Source organism: Aethalodelphis obliquidens, unplaced genomic scaffold (genome assembly GCF_003676395.1).
Source record: "Aethalodelphis obliquidens isolate GAN/ISIS:26980383/991018 unplaced genomic scaffold, ASM367639v1 scaffold9, whole genome shotgun sequence".
Taxonomy (NCBI): domain Eukaryota; kingdom Metazoa; phylum Chordata; class Mammalia; order Artiodactyla; family Delphinidae; genus Aethalodelphis; species Aethalodelphis obliquidens.
This window is the reverse complement of record NW_020837953.1, coordinates 50,819,953-50,841,855: the sequence shown is the minus strand read 5'-3', so window position 1 is coordinate 50,841,855 and position 21,903 is coordinate 50,819,953. Positions and strand designations below refer to the sequence as shown.

The 21,903-nt window shown below is 66.2% G+C and overlaps 1 protein-coding gene across 1 annotated transcript; it reads left to right on the top strand.

Moving 5' to 3' along the window:
* The first annotated feature begins 159 nt into the window (after nucleotides 1-159).
* Nucleotides 160-20,849, top strand: ARHGEF16 (Rho guanine nucleotide exchange factor 16). Its single transcript, XM_027110442.1, is given in 16 exon segments — nucleotides 160-436; nucleotides 7,004-7,607; nucleotides 9,369-9,414; nucleotides 10,501-10,637; nucleotides 10,639-10,671; nucleotides 12,285-12,341; nucleotides 12,796-12,956; nucleotides 14,013-14,165; nucleotides 14,342-14,471; nucleotides 15,242-15,316; nucleotides 15,631-15,723; nucleotides 17,518-17,669; nucleotides 17,851-18,039; nucleotides 18,891-18,964; nucleotides 19,522-19,623; nucleotides 20,156-20,849. Coding segments are annotated over 15 exon segments (2,127 nt in total). The 5' UTR covers nucleotides 160-436; nucleotides 7,004-7,022; the 3' UTR covers nucleotides 20,296-20,849.
* Nucleotides 20,850-21,903: the final 1,054 nt, after the last annotated feature.

The window sequence follows — 21,903 nt, the reverse complement described above, 5'->3', positions numbered from 1 at the left end:
GGCGTCACCCTGGCAGGCGACGCCAGGCCCGAGGCGGTGGGCGTGGAGGGCGAAGGGCGGAGGGCGGTCCCAGAAGGGCGACTCCAATCGGGACTCGGAGGCCGAGGCAGCTCGGCTGCAGGTCACGTGGGCGCCGGCTGGCCAGGTGGGGACAGTGACGCAGGCTGCGCAGCCAGGTACCTGGGGCGCGCCCCGCCGGCCCCTCCCGCCCGGCACTCGGAGCAGGAGCCGCCTGGCGCGCGCCCTGCCCACCTGGCCGCCCACCTGGTGGGGCCGGAGCGCTGCCGCCTCCTGCAGGGCCGCACAGGAAGTGGGGGGGCGGGGACAGGGAGGGACCGAGCGGCCGGGACAGAGCTCGGGGCCTGCAGAGCCTGGAGGTGGACCGGCCCCCGTCGGCCGCCGAGCTCGTAGCTCCGTCCTCCGCCCCACGGCGCAGGTAAGCCTGGGGGACAGGTGACGGGGGAACAGGTGAGCCTGGGAGACAGGTGGGCCTGGGAAGGGACGGGTGAGCGAGGTGGTGGGGATGAGCCTTGGGGAGGGGGCTGGCAAGGCCGAGGGCGCACTTCCTCCCCTTTGCTTTTCCCGCAAGCCCTGCGCCGGGGGCCGCGTCACTCTGCGGCTGCCCGCCTCCGCGGTGGCTGCCCAGCGGGGGCTGTGGGAGGGGACAGAGCCTGGCTGGACCTAGAGCCCCTGACCTCTGACCCCCCCACCCCGCTCCCCTGGGCTTCGGGCGTCCCAGCTCCCTGCTCCTCCCCTCCTTTGAGCCCTAGGGGACACTCCCTCGCCCTGGACGGGACTCGCAGCCAGAGCTCCCACTGGGGCATCAGGGCTGAGATACCCTAGGGAGCCCCAGGACCTTTGAAAAGGCGGGGCAGGGTGCGCACGGAACGACCCTCCCAGCAACCCGGGAGAATCTGCTGCCCAAACCTGCTTTGGCACCAGGAGTAGCAGCCCCAAGAATGAGGACCCCCTCCCCACATCAAACTGGGAACAAACTCCTCCCCCACTCTGGTAGGCAGACTCGGCGGCAGGGAGGGGTCCTGGCGTGCATCCCATCCCGCTAAGAAGGAGGGGGAAGGGAGGAGGGCGGGGCTCGGCTCCCAAAGCTGTGGGTCCCGCTTACTGCCAGGACACCTGGCTTAGCTGCCCACCCTCCGTTTCTGCATCCGGGAAGCAAGGATCTTTTTGAGATTTGTGTGGACCTCAGCCCAGCAGCGGGCACGCGGTGGGCGGGCGGCCGGGAGCTCTGCATCTGACCTGGAGGTGAACAGTCTGCACCTCCTGGTGGCGGCTCAGTGGGCGCTTGTCAGGCCAACCAGTCTGCCCTGCACCCCTGCTGCCTAGTGCTTAAGGGTGGGGACCCCAGGTCCAAATCCCGGCTCTGTGTAACCTGTTACTTAAGCCCCCTGGGCCTCAGTTTCCTGCTCCGTGAAATGGGAGCAGTTAGAGGGTGCTGACTCAGCTGCAGCTGGATCCTCTTCTGGTTACCACCCTGCAGATGCCCATGGGCCGCAGAAGCCAGCATCACATCACGGGCACTGCCCAGGGCTTTCCCAAGCTCTCCTGGCAGGGGGGAGTGAGCTGGCGGAGGCCGCTCCCCCTCCTACCTGGGCACCTGCAGGGGAGGAATCTGTGCAGGGCAGGGGCACCTCTGTTCCACAAGGGCTCTGGTTCCCCAGGGGCTCGGGACAGGGGGTGTCTCTCACCCTACACGGGAGACGCTCTTCACCCACACGAGAGGAAACCAGGTGCAGAGTGAGGTGGCGTGACCCGATGGGCACGGCCACTCCCCGCGGCTGGGTCCTGGAATTCTAGTTTCAGTTTCTGAATGGATCTCAGCTGCCCCTCTCTTTCGCCTGTGGCCGTTGTCGCTCTCGGGCGACCGGCCGCCTGTACCAGCATCTTTATTTCTAGTGAGAGTCGCCACTCACCCAGCTGGCCCACTGGGGCAGTGATCTGGGTCAGGACAGCACCTGGCTCCTTGCCCAGCTCTCCGCTGACCGGCAGCCTGACCTCAGCGGGTCACATTCCCTCTGCTCCTGGTTTCCTCACCTAGCAGAGCAGGGAAATGCCTGCCGTCCAGAAGATCCCTGAGGGGCTAGACACACAAGGAGAGAAGGTGTTTATAGGACACCCGTGGGTTACCTGTCCAGGTTACCTGGCGGATTCAGGGCTCTGATTTCTTATCCGGAGCTCCTCTGGGGAAACACTGTGTGTGCCAGCCAAGCCTGGCACGGGGGCTGGGTTTATGGGGCGGCTGGATTCAGAGCCGGGAGTGGGAGCCACGGGTGGGCCTGTCTGGGTGGGCACTGCGGGCTGAGCCTGCCGGTGCCCGGAGGCATCATAGGAAGGAGACAGCAGGAGGCTTTTGCTCGGGGTGGGAGGAGCACGAGGCCTGCCGCTGCCCCTCCCACTGCCAGGCTGTGTCCGGGACTGAGGACGGCCAGGCGGGTCTTCCCAACCTCTAGGGAGGCTGGTGACTCTCCAGTTAGCTGGACCGAGGCTTCTCTACCTCAGCACTGCAGGCATTTGTTCCGGATGATTCCTTGTCGTGGGTGGTCCTGGGCCCTGTAGGGTATTGAGCAGTGTCCCTGGGCTCTGCCCACAAGAGGCTGGTAGCTCAGCCCCAGCTGTGACCGCCAAGAATGTCTCCGGGCTCGGCAAAGTGTCCCCCGGGGGGCCAAGCCGCTCCGGTCGAGAGCCCCCAGCTGCCCCTGGCCACCCTGCAGGCAGAAGTGTCTGCTACGCGCTGCACGGTTTACGAAGCCAAATCCTGCCCCACGTTCCATGTGACTCCAGTCTGGAACCTGGCCGGGCAGAATTACCCGAACACAAGGCCATCATCGTGGGTCAAGTTTGTCTGAGCAAAGATGGGGTCGTGTGCACGGTGCCAGGGAGACCGAGCCCCGCCAGGCAGGGGCCCGTCAGCTGGACCTAGAGGGACAGACGTCCCACGGATGGAGGTGTTGTGGTGACGTCACCCAAGGGGTGGCAGGTCCCATACTCAGTGCGGTTTGGGTCCTGGTGGCTGTGAGAGCTGCTGCGACCAGAGCCCCAGGCCCAGGCCAGGAGGGCTGTGTTCTTCAGGGCAGCAGGAGGGACGGTGCAGAGCCTGCCGGGGTCCTGGGAAGCCCATCTGTCAGGAAAAACGAGGGCTCCAGGGGTGCTGGGCTGCAAGGGGCCCTCTGGGCCAGGCCAGCGTGAAATGCAGAGCCAGGGCAGGGCCAAGTGCAACGTCGGGTCACCTGAGGTTGCCAGAGACCTCCCCCACCTCCACCTGTGGACTCCCAGCCCCCGCTCCTCCCACCCAAGCCCCGCCTGTCCCTTACCCACCCCTGCACATGTGCTGGGGACACCAGGAAGGGCTGCTTAGTGGCAAAGGGAGAAGCTGTGGTTCCCAGGGCTCAGCCGTAAGGGGCCCTCCCCAGCCCACCCTGAGCAGAAACAGCAGGGCGTCACCCAGGAGGGGGCACAGATGGGTCTAGAAGCTCCTGTGGAGCTGCCCTGGTGGATTCGGCACACCTGGAGCAAAGTACCAAGTGGGCTATAGTTCTCCACATGGAACACCCAGGCCTCTTCAGGAAGACACGGTTCCAGGGAGAGCAGAGCCAGGCAGGTGCCCACGATATCAGCGTTCACACATCAGTTTGCGAATTGAGCCCGACTGTTTGTGGGGACGTAGACAGGAAATCATCCCTGCTCCTGAAGGACACACAGGCTCGTCAGGGAGACAGAGGGACATACGGACAGCACGCGGCCCTTGCTGCCGTGGGCATCGGTGGGGGAGCTTTCCAGGGCTGCCTTTGCTGGAGAGCAGACCTGCCTCTGTGGCTCGAGTGGTCACTGCCGGGTGTCTGGTCTCTCTCTCTCTCAGTGGCATTGCTGCCCACAGAACATGGCCGCCATTGCGACTGTGCTCTTGGCCCTCCCCTGCACTGGCTGCAGGACACCAGGCAAGGGCCAGCGTCCGGTGAGGCTGCGGGAAGAGATGCTCTTAGAGCCAGGTGGCTGGAGGAGAAGCCTCCAGACATGGACCCTGTGGGGAGTCCCAAAGAGCCTGCCAGGCAGAAGCATGTGCTCACGTGTGTGCGCTCACGTGTGTGCTCACGTGTGTGTGCTCACGGGGCACACGGGTCTCCCACCAGAACACGCCTGTCTCCTAAATGGGAGCCGACAGCTGACTGGGACATTGAAAGAGGGTGCGGCATCCGCGAAACAAGAACAGGCTGCTCTGCATAAAGAGCAAGAGAGAGCTCTTCGTGGGACCAGGAAAACAACAATCGTTTGGTGGAAAGGTGGGAATCTCCCACAAAGGGGAACAAGAGATGAAGGAGAAGGCGAGAAGAGGTCGGAAGTGAGGGGTTCTCACTAAAGGCTGTTCCAGAAAGAGACCAGAGCAAACGGAGGTGGGAGAATTTATCAAAGAAATAGCACTGGAAAACACGCGGACCTAAAACAGGTGGGAAGGACGCACAAGCCTGTGGCTCAGGGAGTGAACGTGGATCCGTCGCCGTGCCTGTCCCCATAGGTGGTAAAGCGGAGCAGGGGGGAAAGAGCCTCCTGTCGTGACCAAGGAGGTGAAGTCAGACGGGCAGTGTCTCGTTGGCAGTGAAAGCAGGAAGGCAAGGGAAGAAGGCTTCTCCATTCTGGAAGAAAATAATCTCCAGTGGAACTCTAAAGGCATAAAGAAGACATTTTCAGAGGTCTCCCTCCCTTGATGCTGCCTTGGGAAGGTGCCAGGGGCTGGGCCCCAGCTCAGTGGTGGGGGAGGAAGGAAAGGGAGGGCCAGGATGCCAGGTGGGGGTCAGGGGGCTGAGCTCCTGCCCTGAGAGCCGGGAAGGGAGGGCCTGGGGAGAGAGGACTGATGCTTGGACCCTCTGGAGCACACGATCCAGATGCCCAGGGCGGGGACGCTGGAATGCACGGGGGAAAATTAACCGGAGGAAAGCCAGCCAGTAAACAAGAGAATTATTAACCGGCCAGGCTAACACAAACACCCACGGGGCATGGCAGAGTGGGGGGGGGGGGGGGGGCGGAGCCTCGTTCACACAGCCAGGGGAGGGTGAGTGATGCCCCAGGCTAGGAGATCTCAAAAGAGCAAGTGGGCTTGTTTAGCAATTGGGGGAACGCTGCAAAGCCAGGAGTGGTGGTTTGTGGGGGACAGGGTGGTGCGGAGGAGGGGACGCCTATCTTGGATGATAAGTCTCTCCTCTCGGTGCTGTTTGACCTTTGAACCTATGCCCAGGTAGCTCTGTGATCAGCTAAGCAGTGGGAGGAAGAAGACAGGGGTCCTGCGACAGCTGCAGCCCCAGGAGTCGGCTCCAGCCGGGCCCGGGTCCTGGAGCTCATGCAAGAGCAGGGCAGTGGCCCACGCCCCTGGCACAGTGCCCCTCCCCTTCAGGCCTGGGTCCCGGGCTGGTGGCGCCCCAGGCCTGTGGGTGCGGCTGCCTTGTTTGGAACCGAGATCACACCCAGCAAGGGCTGGCCTGACAGGCTCCGTCTGGCACCTTCCGGCTCCGGAAGAGCCTTTGCCCTCTTCCGGGAGAGGACGTGTGCCACTGGCTGGGTCTGGGGCCTGGGCTCAGAGGAGGGGACTCAGGCCTGGGGCCTGAGGCGGGAAGGAGGGAGAGGAAGGAGGAAGAATGAGGGGATGGGGCGGGCAGGGGTCACGGGCACCACAGTCTCCGTGTTATACAATGTAAACCACCCCCATGGGAAATACACGGTGGCTAGATAAAAGGACTCAGGAGCTGGACGTCTCCTGGATGCCCACTGGGGTGCATTTGCTTGGCCTGCATAGATGGAAACCTGTAAGAAACCCATTTCTCGGCCAGGCCTGGGTACAGTGCAGCCAAGTTAACACAGGGAGGGCGACCCAGGAAGGTGCAGACCCACCCACGGCTGCCAGCGCCCAGGGAGGCCTGGGGACTCAGAATGTCCCCAGGAATGCGTGGGCCGTCCTCCTGCTGTGGGCGTGGCCAGGGCTCCAGCGGCAGCCCCTCCCTGCAGCCCGGGAGGCTGAGCTGCTCACACCTTCCTGGGATGCTTTTAGCCAGAGAATCTGGGAGCTGGGGCAGCAGAGCAGGGCGGAGGGCCAGGCTTCTGGGGGCCCCTGAGTTGTTCCCACTGTGCCATGATTTAGGCCACCCCATGTGGCCAGACCTTCCCAGCCTCCTGTCAGAGGGATTCCTGGGCTGAAGCTCAGAACCTCCAGGGGGAAGCACCCGGACCCAAGGTGTGTGTGTGAGGTGTGCTCGGGCTGGAACCCGCTGGGTAGGTCCAGGGACAGACAGTGGGTCCCTGGTGGCGCCCACCATCCCAGGCCTGGCCCCCTCCAGCTGCGTGCACCCAGGTGGGAGAGAGCAGGGCGTGCCCTCCCCCCCCACAGAGCTGCTGGATAAACTCCTGGGTCAGCGGTCCTCCCCAGGTCCGCAGGGGAAGTGGCACGGGATGCCGTGGTGTAGCTCTGAGCTGAGGTCCCCTCCCAGCGGGGCCACCTGGGCGGGTGACTTAGAATCTTAGTTCTCCATCTGAAAAAGGCTTCCACCCTTACCCGGCCCTTGTAATTTTAACGTTCAGAAGTTCTGCATTTATAAGAAGCATATGAGTGGTGGCTATCCTTGTTCTTATTAAAAGTAAATGGGAAGGAACGAAAGGAGTGAGTTCTCTCCATGTTACGTTTGCGTCGTATGAAGTTCTAAACCTTCAGCCGCTCCCCTTGAGGCTCACAGATAACCTTCTATTCGGCACCGGTGACACCAGAGCCCCTCGGCGGCCAGGTCCCTGTTTAAGCACTACATGGATGAGCTCCCCACCTTTCCCAGCATCCTCAGGAAGCTGGGTACTTGTTATTGTACCCATTTTACATATTTGTAAAGTGAGGCCCAGGGTGTAGCAGCTCAGCTCCTGGCTGCGAAGCCAGCCTTTGAGCACCGCATCCTGGCAGCCATACCTCGGGCTCCGGCTGCAGCAGGGCTGCCCTCACCTCTGTCCTTTCCCCCAGGTCCCCGCGGCCACTCAGCATGTCCCAGCAGCACTCGGACAGCTCCTTGGAGGAGAAGCTCCTGGAACACCGCTTCCACTCGGAGCTGCAACTCGACACCGAGGGAAACCCAGCGTCCCGGCTCCCGATGGTCCGGGGCCCCCTGCAAAGCAGGAGCAATGCCGCCTTCCAGCCCGACACCCCGGTGCCCCCGTCGCCGTCCCCTGAGGCCCAGGAGCCCAGGACCATCGTCCTGAGCACGCAGAGCCCGGCAGCCCTCAAGATGGGCACTCAGCAGCTGATCCCCCGGAGCCTGGCTGTGTCCAGCAAGGCTAAGACCCCGGCCCGCCATCAGAGCTTTGGGGCGGCCATGCTCAGCAAAGAGGCTGCCCGGCGGGACCCCCGGCTCCTCCCGGCCCCCAGCTTCTCCCTGGACGACATGGACGTGGACACGGGTCCTGGGGGGATGCTGAGACGAAATCTGAGGAACCAATCCTACCGGGCGGCCATGAAGGGGCTGGGGACCCCCAGCGGTGAGGGCGGCCCCGTCCAGCTCAGCCCCAAGATCCCGGCCCTGGCCGAGGAGCCCAGTCAGCCTCCTGCTCGGTCCACGGCCAGAAATAAGGTAGGGGGCTCGTCTGCCTGGGCAACGGGGCGGGGGCCGTGCCTCAAGGGGCCTCGGGAGCTCGTGGGCAGGGAAGGGGCCCGAACACACCTTCACGTCATCACGCCGCCGCGCACGTTGTGCAGGCTCCTGGGAGGGTTTATTCCAGTTAAGCTCTACAGCCGGGCCGTGAGCAGAGTGTGAATGTCCCCATTTTATAGATGAGGCAGCTGAGGCTCAGGAAGACCGAAGGTGTTAGCCAGGACCCCGGCTCTCAGCCACAGCGGGGAGCGGAGCCCGGGGAGGAACCAGCCCTTCTCTCCAAGTCTCTCTGAGCACGGAGGGGGAGCCAGCCCATCTGAAGGACAGATTTCAGTCATGGCTTTGCAGCATGGACTGGCCTGGAATCTGTCTGCCCGAGGGGCGCCCGTCGGGGACTCAGGAGGGCTTGTGGCAGCTCAGAAGTCGGATGCTGCCCTGCACGCTCTCCCTCCCTGCCCTGCCTGACCGCCGGCTCAGGGCTGTCTGTGCCCACAGGCGCCGTCCCGGTGGCCTCCTCCACCACGGGCTTCTGCCCAGACCATGAGCCCTGGCCCTGATCTGGGGAGAAGCCCAGACCACCTGTCAGAATGCTGGTGACCCAGCGTGCAGAGGGGCAGGGCAGGGAGGACCGCTGTCCTTGGGCTAGAGACACCCCTGGCCTGCGAGGCAGGGCACAGCCTGGACCCCGGCACCTCCACACCCACCCAGGGCCAGGCCTGCAGGGCCATTGTTCATTCATGCTTGGTTCATGCGGCCAGCCAACATTTCCTGAGGCCTCACGCACCCAGTGAGCAGAGGCCCCAGGAGAGCTCCCAGGGTGGTGGGGCCCCGTGGGCTGGGCTGGGGGTGCTCAGGGTGCTGAGAGAGCACAGAGGTGGGGCTCCCCAGGAGCTCAGGGCCGGGGGGGGGTCAGGAGTCCCGGAAAAGAGAGGATTAAAGTAGAGGTGTGGACACAGGATGGGAGCCAGGTGGAGCACGGGCTGCGGAGACAGGGGGTGCCCGGGCCTGGAGGTGGAAGGGGTGGGGGCGCTGGGGGGTGCCGGGCGGGCAGCAGGGAGAGCCGGGTGCACCTGGGAGCACCACACATTCCAGACGAGCACGGGGAGTTTCAGGCTCCAACTTATTTCGAGAAGCCAGCTCCCGCTTTCCTGGAACCCGTGCACCTGGGGGTCAGGGGAAACGGTGTCCCGGCCAAGGAAGCGGGCTCTTAGTGGCAACTGGAAGGACCAGGGTATGGGGCCCTGAGAGCCCTGCCCGCCCCCAATTCCCATGGGGCAGCTGCTGGGGCCCCGGGCCTGTGCTGGAGCTGGACGCCAACCTGCCAGGCTCTGCTCTTCCTGCCACCCCAGGTCCCGGGGTCGTGGGGCCCCCGTGCGGCCCTGGCTCCCACCCCAGTGTCCCTTCTAGCCCATCTCCCAGCCACACCTGTGCTGCCTCGGCTTCCCTCCAGGCCCACCTTCCCGAGCATCTCCTCTCGGCAGTCCTCCTGGGCCTGCCCAGCCCTTGGTCACCTGCCCTGCCTGCTCTGAGCCCCATCCCACCCCGTCCTACCTGCCCTGGCCTCTGCCTCCTTGTGGAGCCGACATTTATTAAGCGCCTTCTCCATGCCCAGCAGAGGCCCCTCGTGTTGGGCGTGGCGTCACATGTGGAGGGTCTGGTCTCTGGGCCCAGGTGCAGGGACTGCTGCCCGCTGCCCCTCCTCCCTGCTGACTGCCCGTGTCTCTGGGTCTCTCTGCACAGAAGACGCTGGGGCGGAAACGCGCACACAAGGGCTCCTTCAAGGACGGTGAGTGTGGCCAAGGGGCGGCGTCGGGCGGCACTGCGGCCGGGCTGGGCCCTGGGGAGGCGGGTCTCACTCGGGCATCCTGGGGGAGACGGAGAACCACGTGCTGGATGGGTTCCCTCTGGGGACTGGAGGGCCTGGTGGCCCGTCTGACCCTGCGGCTCTGATGGGCCTAGAAAGTTCCCTTGGACTCTGTGCTGTCCCGGGGCGGCGGGCAGACAGAGCCTCCACACTCTCCCTCAGCAGATGTTTGTTAAGCACACTGTGTGCGCCAGGTCCTGCCGGTGGGCCCAGGGCCAGGCAGAGGGCCCTGGGCCTGGGGTGCAGAGACACAGGCCACAGGGACCCAGTGTTAAAGGCTCAGGGGCCGTGGGTGACATCTGGGCTGTGCCTTCAGCCTGCCGAGGGGTGGATGCCAGCAGGACCCCATGGGAGTTGGCGGGTAGGTGCCTGCCCAGCCTGGATGCAGCAGCCAGTGGGTGTAAGGGGCCCCAGCCAGAAAGGGCCCCCTCCCTGCTAGCCCCAACCTCTGTGGACAGCCACAGGTCCGGGCGTGGGGAGGCCTCAGGATTGGGCCTCGTCCCCCAGGACAGCAGCAGTGGCCCCAGGTCTCGGAGCCAGGGTGGGAGGGAGCTGCAAGGAGGGGCTGCCTCAGGGCCGTCCCGAGCCACGCACCCGCCCGGCGGGGCTGCTGAACACGTGGCCACTGCAGAGCCGGAGAGCGGGAAACCTCACCTCGGGCCGGGGGGCTCTCAGGAGGCGGCCTGCAGCGCCCTCGGCCGACCTGGGGACGGCCGCTGCCCAGTCCCCTCCCCAAGGCCGCGCAGTTTGGCCCGTGCCACTCTCTGATGTGTTGGCTCAGCCTTGGTCTGAAGGTGCCACATTCTGCACGGGGATGCCACCCCTGCCCTGGGCTCGGCCGGCTCAGCCGCGGGAGCCAGCCGGCCTGAGGGGAGCCTGCTCTGGGGGGCCCTGTACCACCTGACGCTCTCAGGGCCTCCTCGGGAGGACTCAGCGTGTGGGTTCCTGGGGTGCCAGGACCGCTCAGAGCCCCCAGGCCTGCAGGTGACGCACACCCCCTCTCCCCAGATCCCCGGTTCTACCAGGAGATCCGGGAGCGAGGCCTGAACACCATCCACGAATCCGACGATGACTTACTCGATGAGTCCTCCAGCCCTGAGGAGACCCAAAAGGCGGATGCCCGCATCGTAGTCAAGAGCTACCGGCCCCCCCCAGGTCACCTGGAGTCAGCTCCCAGAGGTGGGGCCGGGCTGGCGGGAAGGCCCTTCTCCCGACCCCCTGGGTGGTCCTCCCGGTGAGGGGAGCGGCCTCCTGGAAACGCCCTGTCTGCGCCCAGCTGGCAGGGAGATCTTCCTGGTGCCTCAGAGCTGCCCTGCCCTGCGGGGCCCCGTGGGGGTGGTCGCTGCGGTGGGGAGAGGGGTTAGGGGCGTGTCATCTGTGTGTGTGTGACGGTCGTCCCACGGGTGAGCCCCTCACCCTCCCTGAGCTCCCTGCTCAGGCTGACCTGTAGGGACCTGGGGGCACAGGGGACCTCCTCCCAGGGGACTGTGCCCAGAAAGTGCCAGGAGGGTCCAAGTGAGGAGGCCAGAGGGGAGGGGAGAGGCCCGGCCGGAGCTGTGCGCCACTGCCAGGTGCCCCCTCACCTTCCACGCCTGAGAATGGGGCTGGTCCCTGCCCCGCAGGGCTGTGGGTTCCCAGTGGAGAGCGCGGCTGGGACAGAGGCGCCGGTGCTCCAAGCAGGTACCCAGGGAGGCAGCTCTCGCTACCCCAGGAGGGCGCAGCTGGCCGTGGGGCAGACAGCCTCCTGACGCCGTCCCCTGGGAGCCGAGGGACGGAGCTGCAGTGCGGGCTGTGGGCGCGGGGGCAGCAGGGAGGGGCGTCTGGCTGTTCCTCTGTCTGCGGTACAACAGGCCTCCTCGTTTGCATCCCGTGGGGCAGGAGAGGGGCCGAGGCACCGTGACCGCCCACCGAGATCCGTGGGGCCGCCGGCCAGGGAGGGCCCAGGACGGGGCGGGGTTAGGGCAGGCAGACGGAAAGTTCCGGAAGTGCACGTGTGTTCCCACCCGCCAGGCGCCAGCTGCGTGCCCGGAGGTGCATGTGCGCGACCTCCCGGGTCGGGTGGGATCCAGGACAGTTTATCCTAGAAACGCTGCCGGAGGTTCTCCTGTCACCTGAGCTCAGGCGTCTCGGCCAAGCCTCTGGGTCCGAGGACGCGTAGGATTTACCTGCCCAGCTCAGGCATTGCTGGCAGCCTCCGCCCAGCCCGCTGGGGAGGGGAGCACGAATCGGGTGGCCCTGGTCCTGCAGAGGGTCGCCCCCGGCAGGCTCTACAGGCACTCGGCGGGCATACCGTGGCCGAGTGAGCCACGCTCCAGCCGGGGCAGCCAGGGGTCAAGGAGCCTGAGGGGTGGAGAGCGGGGCAGTGCGCCATGCTGGAACGGTGTCACCCCTACCTCCGGGCAGGGTGCTTGCTCACCTGGCCCAGGTGTGCCTGAGTCGTGGCCCTGTGCTCAGCACGCCCCTCAGCTTTCCCGGGTGCTTCTCAGTCTCTCCACCACCTCCCAGCCCCCGGCAGCTCTGTGGGACAGAGCCCCCGTCCCATCCCTGGAGAGGCCTTTCCCTCCGGATGCCCATGCCCTTCCTCAGCTGCCCCAGGGCCCCTCTGAGGGGGGAGGTGTCCTTGGAGAAGAGAGACCTGGGTGAGGGGACCGAGCAGGGACAGGCCAGCTCGGCGGTCCAGGTGCCCCACGAGGTGCAGCTCTGCCCGGCCAGCCTGGCGTCTCTGGCTGCGTGCTGGCTCTGGCCCGGTGGCAGGATGAGCTTCCGGTGACTCGAGCCCGTGCCGTCCTCAGGTGGTGGAGTCGGGCATCCTGGACAAGCTGCCCGCCGAGGAGCACGAGAGGCAGGAGGTGAGGGGTGGGCTGGGGGCGTGGCCCTGCTTCTGACACGCCGGTGGGGGGCGCGGGGACCACAGCCCTGGCGACGTCGCCCACTGGCCCATTGGCTGCCTCCCGGTACCCAGCGATGGCTGATGCCCTGGCTGGGGTGGGGCTGGGGGGGCTACCGTTACCCACTTTCCGGGCGAGGGTGGGAGCCCTTGCCAGCGCCACAGCTCATCAGTGCCCGAGGCAGAGTGCAAGCCCAGGACTCGGGCTTATGTCCCCACGGCCGCGCTGACGGCCCCAGCCTGCGTCCTGTCCAGGGGGCCCGAGTCCCGACCTGCCCCCTGCCCCCCAATCGTATCCCCGCGGCCTGAGCACTGGTCACCCGCGCACCCGGGCCAGGCCCCGTGTGTGGCAGGGCAGCTCCAGGCAGGGCCTGGCGGGCGCAGCTGCCCCAACGTCCGCTCTGCTCTCGCCCCAGGCCATCTTCGAGATCCTCATATCCGAGTTCTCGTACCAGCACAGCCTCGGCATCCTGGTGGCCGAGTTCCTGCAGTCCCGGGAGCTGCGGGCGACCATGACCCAGACAGAGCACCATCACCTCTTCTCCAACATCACCGACGTGCTGAGCGCCAGCCAGAGGTCAGGCCCGGGCCCAGCCCGTCGGCCCAGCACCCGATGGCGCAGGCTCTCGAGGGTGGGGAGGCTGGGACTCACTCTGGGTGACCCCAGTCTGCGAGTGCAGATGGACGGCCCGGAGCAGCCCTGGGGGGCAGGGAGCGCGAGAACCTTACGGGGCCTGCGGCCACCAAGAGCTGGCCCTGGGGACGTGCGAGCACAGAGGGCCAGTGACGAGGCGTGAGGTGCCCGCGGCACGGAGCAGGCTGGAGGCGGCCTTGAGTTGCAGCCCCGGGTCGTGTTCTGGGCCGAGGTGTTTGGTGCCTGGCCCAGGGCTCTGGTTGCAGGCCCAGAAGGTGGAGGAGGGGCCGGGTGTGTAGCTGCAGGCCTGCCAGGGCCTCTGTGTGTGTGTGTGTTCATGTGCATGCATGTGTGGCAGCAAGTGTGTGTGTGTGCGTGTGTGTGTGTTTACTCCCATGGAGGGCGAGGTCCAGGTAGCACCTGTGTGAGTCCAGCCCCTCACTGCCCTGCACCCTAGGCGACCCCATAACGCCCTGTGGCGTCGCCCTGAGCCTCAGCGTCCCCTCCCTAACCTGAGGGGGTGAGTCCCATTCCTGCCCCCTTGCAGACTGGGGTGAGGCATATGGGAGACGATCAGGTGTCAGACCCCAATCACCTGCAAGGAGCAGAACCCCTGCCCCTGCCTTGCACCGGGCAGAGGCAGCCGGGGCTCCAGGCGGCTCCCGGCAATTCTGACCCAAGTCCCAGGGAATCCAGTCAAAGTGGCAAATTTTTTGTCCTACCGTCTGCTCCCCACGATGCTGGCTAGAGTCTGCGAGACTCCAGCAGGAAGTGGCCTTGGATCTGGCCATGGGTATGTGCCCAGTTATTTCAGGTTTAGGAGCTGATCTGTCCTGGGGTTTTCCCAGGGGGGCCCTAGCAGCTGACCCACCCAGCACCTGGTGTGGGTGCATCTGGGAGCCTTGCTCTGTGCGTGTGCGTGTGTGTGCATGTGTGCGCTTACACGTGCAGGGCCATGGACAGACCAGCAGCCCTTGGGCCTCACCGTCGCTCCCACAGGTTCTTCGAGGACCTGGAGAAGCGGCACAGGGCGCAGGTGTGCGTGGAGGACGTCAGTGACATCCTGGAGGAGCACGCCGAGCGGCACTTCCACCCCTACGTCTCCTACTGCTCCAACGAGGTCTACCAGCAGCGCGCCCTGCAGCAGCTGACGTGAGCCGGCCCCGGGGCGCGGGACGGGGCCGGCGGGGGTGGCCTCGGGAGGCTCCGGCCCCTTGCCGCGGGGCACGTTGCTGCTCGCAGCCCGGCTTCTGCAGCTTCCGCCCGATTTCTCCTGATGGACTGGCCTCGCCTCCCGCCGCGGCTGAGAACCCCTTTCTCTGTTGCAGAAGCAGCAGCGCTGCCTTCCGAGAGGCCCTGAGGGAGATCGAGCAACGGCCCGCGTGCGGGGGTCTGCCCATGATCTCCTTCCTGATCCTGCCCATGCAGAGGGTGACCCGGCTGCCCCTCCTGACGGACGTGAGTGCACAGGGAGGTGGCCCGGGGTCCATCTGCAGGCAGAGAGCATTGCTCCCTCCTGACCTTCTCCCCCCGCTCTGTCTGTTATGTATGGTCGTGAGGACAATCACAGGACGGCTTTAATGGCCGCAGTGGCCATGGCCGCTGTCAGCAGCACCGCCCGTGGAACTCCCTCTGCCGGGAGCTGCTCCAGCACTTGCTGGATTCTGTTCATCTGCTTGATGGTTACGGGGTTCGTTCGTGTCCTGAGTCTGATCCGGGGTCGCCCAGACCCCTGCCGAGCATCGGTCAGGGTTGTTGCTTCCCCCTACCCTCGGCCAGTTGTCCTGGGCGTGGGCCTGGGGTGACCGTCCCCGTTTTGTGGACAGAGGGGCTCCGAGGGGCTTCCTGGAGTGGCTTGTGCTCTGAGATGCCAGCTCATGGGGCAGCGGGCCTTGTGGGGTGAAAGGTACACGTACACACACATGCACACAAGAGCCCGCACATGGCAGGAGCCCAGCTGAGCTCTGAGAGGCAGCATGTGGCCCGTGCAGAGCGGGTCAGCATCCCAGGCAGACAGGGTATCAGACCCTCCGGGCCCTCGGGGAAGTGGAGAAATAGAGGCTTCAGGGGCCTCCCAGGCTGGAGCACCACAGCCAAGAACTGAAGGGGTGGGGCCTGGGTGCCCCCCGGGGTCTGGCGTTGGTAGGGGAGCCCCTGCCCCAGGCAGGCCCCTGAGCCGGGGTGCAGAAGGCTGCGTGTGGCTTCTCACGTCTGGTCTCTTCCTGCAGACACTCTGCCTCAAGACTCAGGGCCACCCCGAGAGATACAAGGCCGCCAGCCGTGCACTCAAGGCCATCAGCAAGGTGAGGGGTCCAGGGTAGGGGAGGCGGCGCCCAGCCCCAGCCCAGCCCCGAGCTCTGTCCCCACGCCCACCCGTCGGCAGAGACCCTGAAGGCGGGGCAGAGAGGGTCTCCAGACGGTCCCTCGCAAGCTCCTCATGGTGCCGGTGGGGAAACTGAGGCTCAGAGAGAGGGCCGCTCACACAGTCGCTGAGCCCGGGGCGGGGCAGGGACCAGGACAGCCGTGAGGGCCGCTGCCGCGGGGGGCCGGGCTAGGCTGGACGGGGCGGGCGTGGGGTCTGGCCCTCAGCACTTGCTCTCGCGTGCGCGCCCGGTAGCTGGTGAAGCAGTGCAACGAGGGGGCCCACCGGATGGAGCGCATGGAGCAGATGTACACGCTGCACACACAGCTGGACTTCAGCAAGGTCAAGGTAGGCGGGCCCCAGCGGCCCCTGACTGTCCCCAGGCCCGGCTCTGTGTGCGGTCGGGGGTCACCGCACCCCAGCGTGCAGGCTGGAGAGAGGCCTCTGGGGGTGACCCCCTGCCCCCCGCCGGTGAAGCCCAGGGCTGGGCCTCCGCCTCGACCTCTCCAGGCCTCTTCCCACCTGAGAGCGTGCCCCTTGGCCTCAGGTCTCAGCTCCACCGCCCCCTTGCCTGCGGTGGGTCTGCAGCGGCAGAGGGCAGACCCCGGGGCCGGTGATGGGGACCCAGTGGCAGGCCCAGTGGCAGGGCTCACCCTGGGCCCAGGCTCCTCGTCAGCTGTGCTGGGAGCGGGGGCTGGACGACCTCAGGGCCAGCTCAGGCTTCCCGCTGGGGCCAGGATGGGTCTGTTGGTCCTGGGGGCGGGGGTCTAGGCAGCCTACAGCTCCACCCAAGCAAGCAGAGCTCAGACCTCTGCCCACACGGCTCCCCACCATCCCACAGACTAGCCCATCCTTGTGCCTTCCAGGGGCTGCCCCAGCAGCAACTCTCTGGAATCGGGGCCTGGAGGCAGCCTCTGCCCCGCCCCACTGCCCTGGCTCTCCCCTCCCCCCACGGCCTGGCTGCAGCAGAGCCCTGTGGGCGTGCGGGGGGCAGGAGACTCGGAGGGTCCCCGGGGCAGCTCTGTGGGCCCGGCCCCAGCTTATCATCAATCAGGCTGAGCTGCTCACCCTTATCCCCTAGAGGCGGCCGGTAGGCCGGAGCCGATGGGAACCAGTGCCGTGGGCGGGGCCGGAGGGCCGAGCAGGGAGGGCACAGAGGCTCCGACAAGGGCCGCAGGCTCCTTGGGGTGAGTCAGGGTGGCTTCACAGAGGAGGCGTTTGGGTGATGACGGCCATGGACCCGCTGAGCCCACACCCTTGGCTGGGGTCTTGAGCCTCTCGGCCGGGCAGCAGATGTCACGTTTGGGGTGAAATACGCCCCCGACCAGAGCAAAGACCCAACCCTGGGCCTGGCTGACCCCTGAGCGGCCTCTCACCCCTCTACCCCCACGTCTCAAAACTGGAGGGCATGAGGGCAGGAGAGCAGCTGGCCCAGGTGGGGGTGCGGGGGCTCAGAGCCCCAGGAGGGGTGAGGTGTCCGGTGGGGCATGTCAGGGGGGCAGAGGCTGGTGGGCAGAGCCTCCTGGCTCCGTCCCCACCAAGCCTGCCCTGCCTGCCCCTCCCCTTCCGGCTTGACAGGCCAGAGCGCCAGCCTTGCTGGCGGAAGGCTGTCTGAGCACCGGCCATGGCGACATGGGACCCATGTGGCGGAGGCAGGGGTGTCTGCCTTAGCTGGGCCTGTTCTCTGGGCCACGGAATGGGGGGGAGCTCCGTTTGCAGCAAAGGCCCCTGGATGCCAGAGGTGGCCCCGCAGATTAGGGTTCCTCACAGCCTGCGTAGAAGCAGCCATCCGAGCCCCCTGCTTGGTGTGAGGCGGGCCAGGAGGCTTCCCCAGAGCAGCCTTCGTCCCCTGGTTTGAGGGCAGCCCTCGGTAGGTGCCCTGTGGGCCCCTGGGCCCGGCTGGAAGCAGGGCAGGCCTGTCCTAGGTTGCTGCGCAAGGTCTGGGCCCGGGCCAGGCACAGAGCAGCCGCCCCCTGAGCTCCTGTCCGCGGCCTGTCCGAGGCCTGGACAGTCACACTCCCTTCCTCGGTGCAGCCCAGGGAGGCCTGGTCACCCCGTTCCCAGAGGCAGGGCTCAGTCCCCATGGCTGCACATCCCTGCCACCCCCCCCGGGACTCACCCCTGTCCCCGCTCTGCCCCCAGTCCCTGCCGCTGATCTCTGCTTCCCGCTGGCTGCTGAAGCGTGGGGAGCTCTTTGTGGTGGAAGAAACCGGGCTTTTCCGAAAACTCTCCAGCCGGCCCACATGCTACCTGTTCCTGTTCAACGACGTCCTCGTGGTCACCAAGAAGAAGAGGTGGGCCCCGCCCGTGGTCGCCAGGCTGCGTGGCCTTGTGACGGGGAGCAGGCAGCAGCCGTGGCCTTGGAGCTGGGGAGGTGGGCTGGGGCCAGCTCTCGAGAGCATCCTTCCGGCTGACTGGCCCTCGGGCTGCCCACAGACCTCTGCAGCATCTGGCCGACCGCCTGTCTCCCTGCAGTGAGGACAGCTTCCTGGTCCAGGACTACGCCCAGCTGGACCACATCCAGGTCCAGAAGATGGAGCCCTCGGAGGCCTCTCTGCCGGGGGGCGGCAACCGCAGCTCCTTCGTACCGCACACCTTCCAGCTGACCCTGCTGCACAACAGTGAGGGCCGCCAGGAGAAGATCCTGCTATCCTCCGACTCAGCGTAAGATGGGAGGGCTCCGCGGGGGTGATCCTGAGAGCTCTGTGGGGACGGGATGCCTGATCCAGGGTTCTGGGCACTGCACTGTGCCAGGGACGGCCTAGTCCTCAAGCAGTTCACACTCCCGGGAGGGGGACACGCTAGCTGCAAAATACATGGCCGAACTGTCCTGTGTGTCCAAGGAGAAACAAGGCAGGGGAGGGAGCACTGGGTGGGGGCTCTGGGGAGGGGCCTGCGGCAGAGGCACGGCAGTGCAAAGACCATGAGGCAGGAGGCCCCTGCCAGGAGGACAGTGGGGCTGGAGCACAGGGTGGGGGCCATGCAGGGCAGTGAGGGCAGACGGTGGGGGGACCAGCGCACAGAAAGGTGCTGGCTGGGTCTCCACGCTTCCTCCAGCACGGCCCCCTTTCCAGGTGGGAAGCTGAGGCTGAGAGCTGCTAACAGCAAGCTGACGGGGCAGGGCGCTTGGGGTCCAGCGCCAGGAAGCAGGGCAGCCTGGGCCCTGTGGGTGCAGCCGCCACCCGACTCCATGTCCCTGGCCAGATGTGATTCGGGGTCAGCCTGCCTGGGGGAGGCCTGCCTGCCGCTCCTTCCCGAGCCTGTGACTTCCTGCGCCTCGGCCCCCAGCGCAATGGGTCAGGGAGACCAGAGGGGCCACCCACTTACACCTCCAGCTCCCGGCCAGCTTACCAAAGTGTGCCCGGGCAGCGTAATCCTTCATCCCACTGCCTTCCCACCTCGAAGGCTGTGGGGGGCTCAGGGACACCCCGACCCTCCCACCGTGCCACACTGGGTGGGGAGTGTGAAGCAAAGGTCGTCAGCTCGGGCCTCACTCATGTGCGCTCTGCCCCCAGGAGTGACCGCGCGCGGTGGATCACAGCACTCACGCGCTGGGAGAGGCAGCAGCCAGACCCCACTAACAAAGGAGGTAAGCGCCTGCCCCCCCCGAACGCAGCAGGGCTCACAACCCCTTCCCAGCCCTGGGGTGGGGGGTGGGCCTGAAGGGGAGAGGTGCTGTCCAGCCCTCTGTCCACCCCACAGCCTGCCCCCAGGGTGACCTGCCAGGTAAGGGGCCCCAGCCCCAGGTACGTGTGTGTCTATCTGCACACACAGGCCCAGCGCTGTCTCAGGGCCTCATCCTCCCTGTTGCTCAGTAGCTGGGGAAACTGAGGCCAAGGAGCTGGAGTGGGCTGGCCCGGAGAGCTGTCACCCGGCTCAGGCCCTGCCTGGCCCCTTAGAAGCTGGGTGCACCCTCTGCTGGTGCTGGGCATTTGGGCCCTGAAAGTGGGAGCAGCAGGTCCTGCAGCCTCTGGGGGGGGGGGGGGGTCCCAGCTTTAGCCGGAGGGAAGCTGCCACGTGACCGTGTGCTGGGACACCTGGGGGCCCCTGGGCCCCACCGAGACCAAGCCACAGGGGGTGTGTTGGGACTGGAGCCCACCCCCTCCCTGGAATAGTCCTGCTCCTGAGGCCTGCCCTCCCTGCCAGACCTGCTCCAGGTGGAGATCACCAAGGCCTACTTGGCCAAGCAGGCGGACGAGATCACACTGCAGCAGGCAGATGTGGTCCTGGTCCTGGAGCAAGAGGACGGTGAGCACAGGGGATGGGCCTGGGGGATGCACGTGGGGCAGGTGGGAGGGGCCGGGCAGGCCAGTGCTGAGTGAGAGCCTGGGGGCCCCAGCAAGGGTCCAGGGCACACTGGCATGGTCAGCTGCCCTGAGAGCCCCCACCCCGGAAGTAGGCATGTACTCACAGTGGGCCTGATTCCAGGGCCCCCTTCAGTACCCTCCCTCAAGGACGTCTCAAATGTCCCCGAGTTGCAGGACCAGAAGTGGGTTCTTGGTCACTCTGTATCCTAAGCGGGAGGGTGGCCCCTGCAAGTACCTGCACAGGACGGAGCGAGCTGGCTGGAGTGAGCTCAGCCCCTGAGCCCAGAGTTGGGGCCGAGCACCTGATGGAAGACCAGGTGCCATGTGACCTGGGGCAAGACGGGGAGGGGGGTCTGCTCCGCGGGATGCCTGGCCCTGGCGTCTTCTGGAGCAGCAGCTCCGAGGGGGAGCCGGCACGGGCCCCTGCCTGGTGCCCAGGAGCCTGCTCTCACCTGCCCCGGGTCTGGGTCCAGGATGGCTCTATGGCGAGAGGCTGCGGGATGGAGAGACGGGCTGGTTCCCTGAGGACTTAGCCCGGAGCATCACGAGCCGCGTGGCCGTGGAGGGCAACATGCGCAGGATGGAGCGGCTGCGGGTGGAGACGGACGTGTAGCCGGACCTGCCGGCACCTCGCCGGGCCAGGCTGCGGCCGTGCAGCGTTGGTCCACACTCCAGCAAGTGGAGTCCATCCCCAGCGAGCGCAGAGGGCTTGCCCCCAGGGCCTGAAAGCTCCCTGGCCTCCCGAGGCCCCATGGGCTGCAGCGCAGGCTCCGGACACTTCCAAGGAGGAAGGCCATACGCCCTCAGGAGGGGCATCCTCCCGGCAAGCTCAGGAGCCGTGCCAGCCCCGACCCCAGGCTGCATCCCTGGGAGGAGCCCAGCCAGGCCTGCTTGCTGGCCACGCCGTCCCCCAGCTCCTGGCTGCCCCGCCCTGCTCCCTGTGCACCCACAGGGCAGTTATGCCATGGGCGAGTGATCGAGGCGGATGGCCCTGAGAAGAGCATGGGTGACCTGGAGGGCTCGCCCTCCTGCACCCCTCCTGCCCCAGCCTTGAGTACCCAGGGCTGCCCCACGTTCCCAGAGGAGGACCAGCTGCCGGCAGGTGACCCTGCAGAGCCAGCAGTGGAATTGTGACTTTGAGACATTAAAGTACTTCTTTAACACCTGGATTTGCACATTTCTGAGCCCCAGTGAAGGCCATACCAGTCCCTGAGAAATTCCCAACATGCTGTGGGCCGGACTGGTCCCCCCCCGTGTGGTCACCTGTACTGGGCCCCAATTCATGGTCACCCTGTGTTAGTCCTTGGGCCTGCCTCATCTGTCCACCTGGAGCGTCATGGGCAAGTACATCCCCATGAAGCCCCTTGAGGCTGAGCCTGGCCGGTGGGGCTGGGGGACTCGGGGACATGGCAGAGGCTGTGGGAACCCCTCTGCGGTGTCCTCTCATCCCTCACCTCCCAGCTGGTCTGCTCCCCGAGGATCCCCTGGGACATGCAGGTGGGGAGAGGCAGGCTGGCCTGGCCTCTGAGCTGGGGAAGAAGGGTCTTGCTTCCCAGGAGAGGGTGATGGCCACCTGGGTGGCAGGGCGCTGCTGGGCCAGGTGCGAGGAGGACGGGTCTGCTCCCCCAGGAAGCCCCCTGCTAGCCCTCCCAATTCCCACACCCATGCCTGTTGCCCTTCTCGCTCAGGCAGTGCTGTCCTTGGGGTGGGGCTCCCAGCGTTCTCCTGACAATCTACTGGGGCCCTGTCTTCCTTTGAAAGCTGGGGTGTGGATCCCCACCCGCTGACCAGAATTGGGTGACTCGGGGAGCCCAGCCCTCTGTCCCTTCCATCCCTGGGGCTGGCTGCAGGAGGAAGTGGAGGAGTGCACCGGGCCAGGGGGAGGGGACTGGGTGGGGGTGGAGCTTATCCCAGCCCCGCCCACTGAACCAGGTGGTGGAGGGGTTCAGCACCAGAAGGGAGGGGCAGCTCCTCCCTTTAACGTCCAAGGTGACCTCCATGGCCTGGGGCAGCTGGAAGGAACATCCTGGGCGTGTGCTCTGCAGGGTGGGGGGATGGCGCGGGGGCCAGGCTCAGTGAAAGAGGCATGATCTGAGGGGTGGGGTCACCAGAGAGCAGGCCCAGCTCCTCCTACTTCCTGGACAGGTGGAAATCTGGGGCCTGCATTTTCCCACCTGTGAGCTAAGTCCTGCTCTTTTCCTGGAGCTGCTGTGGGGCAAGC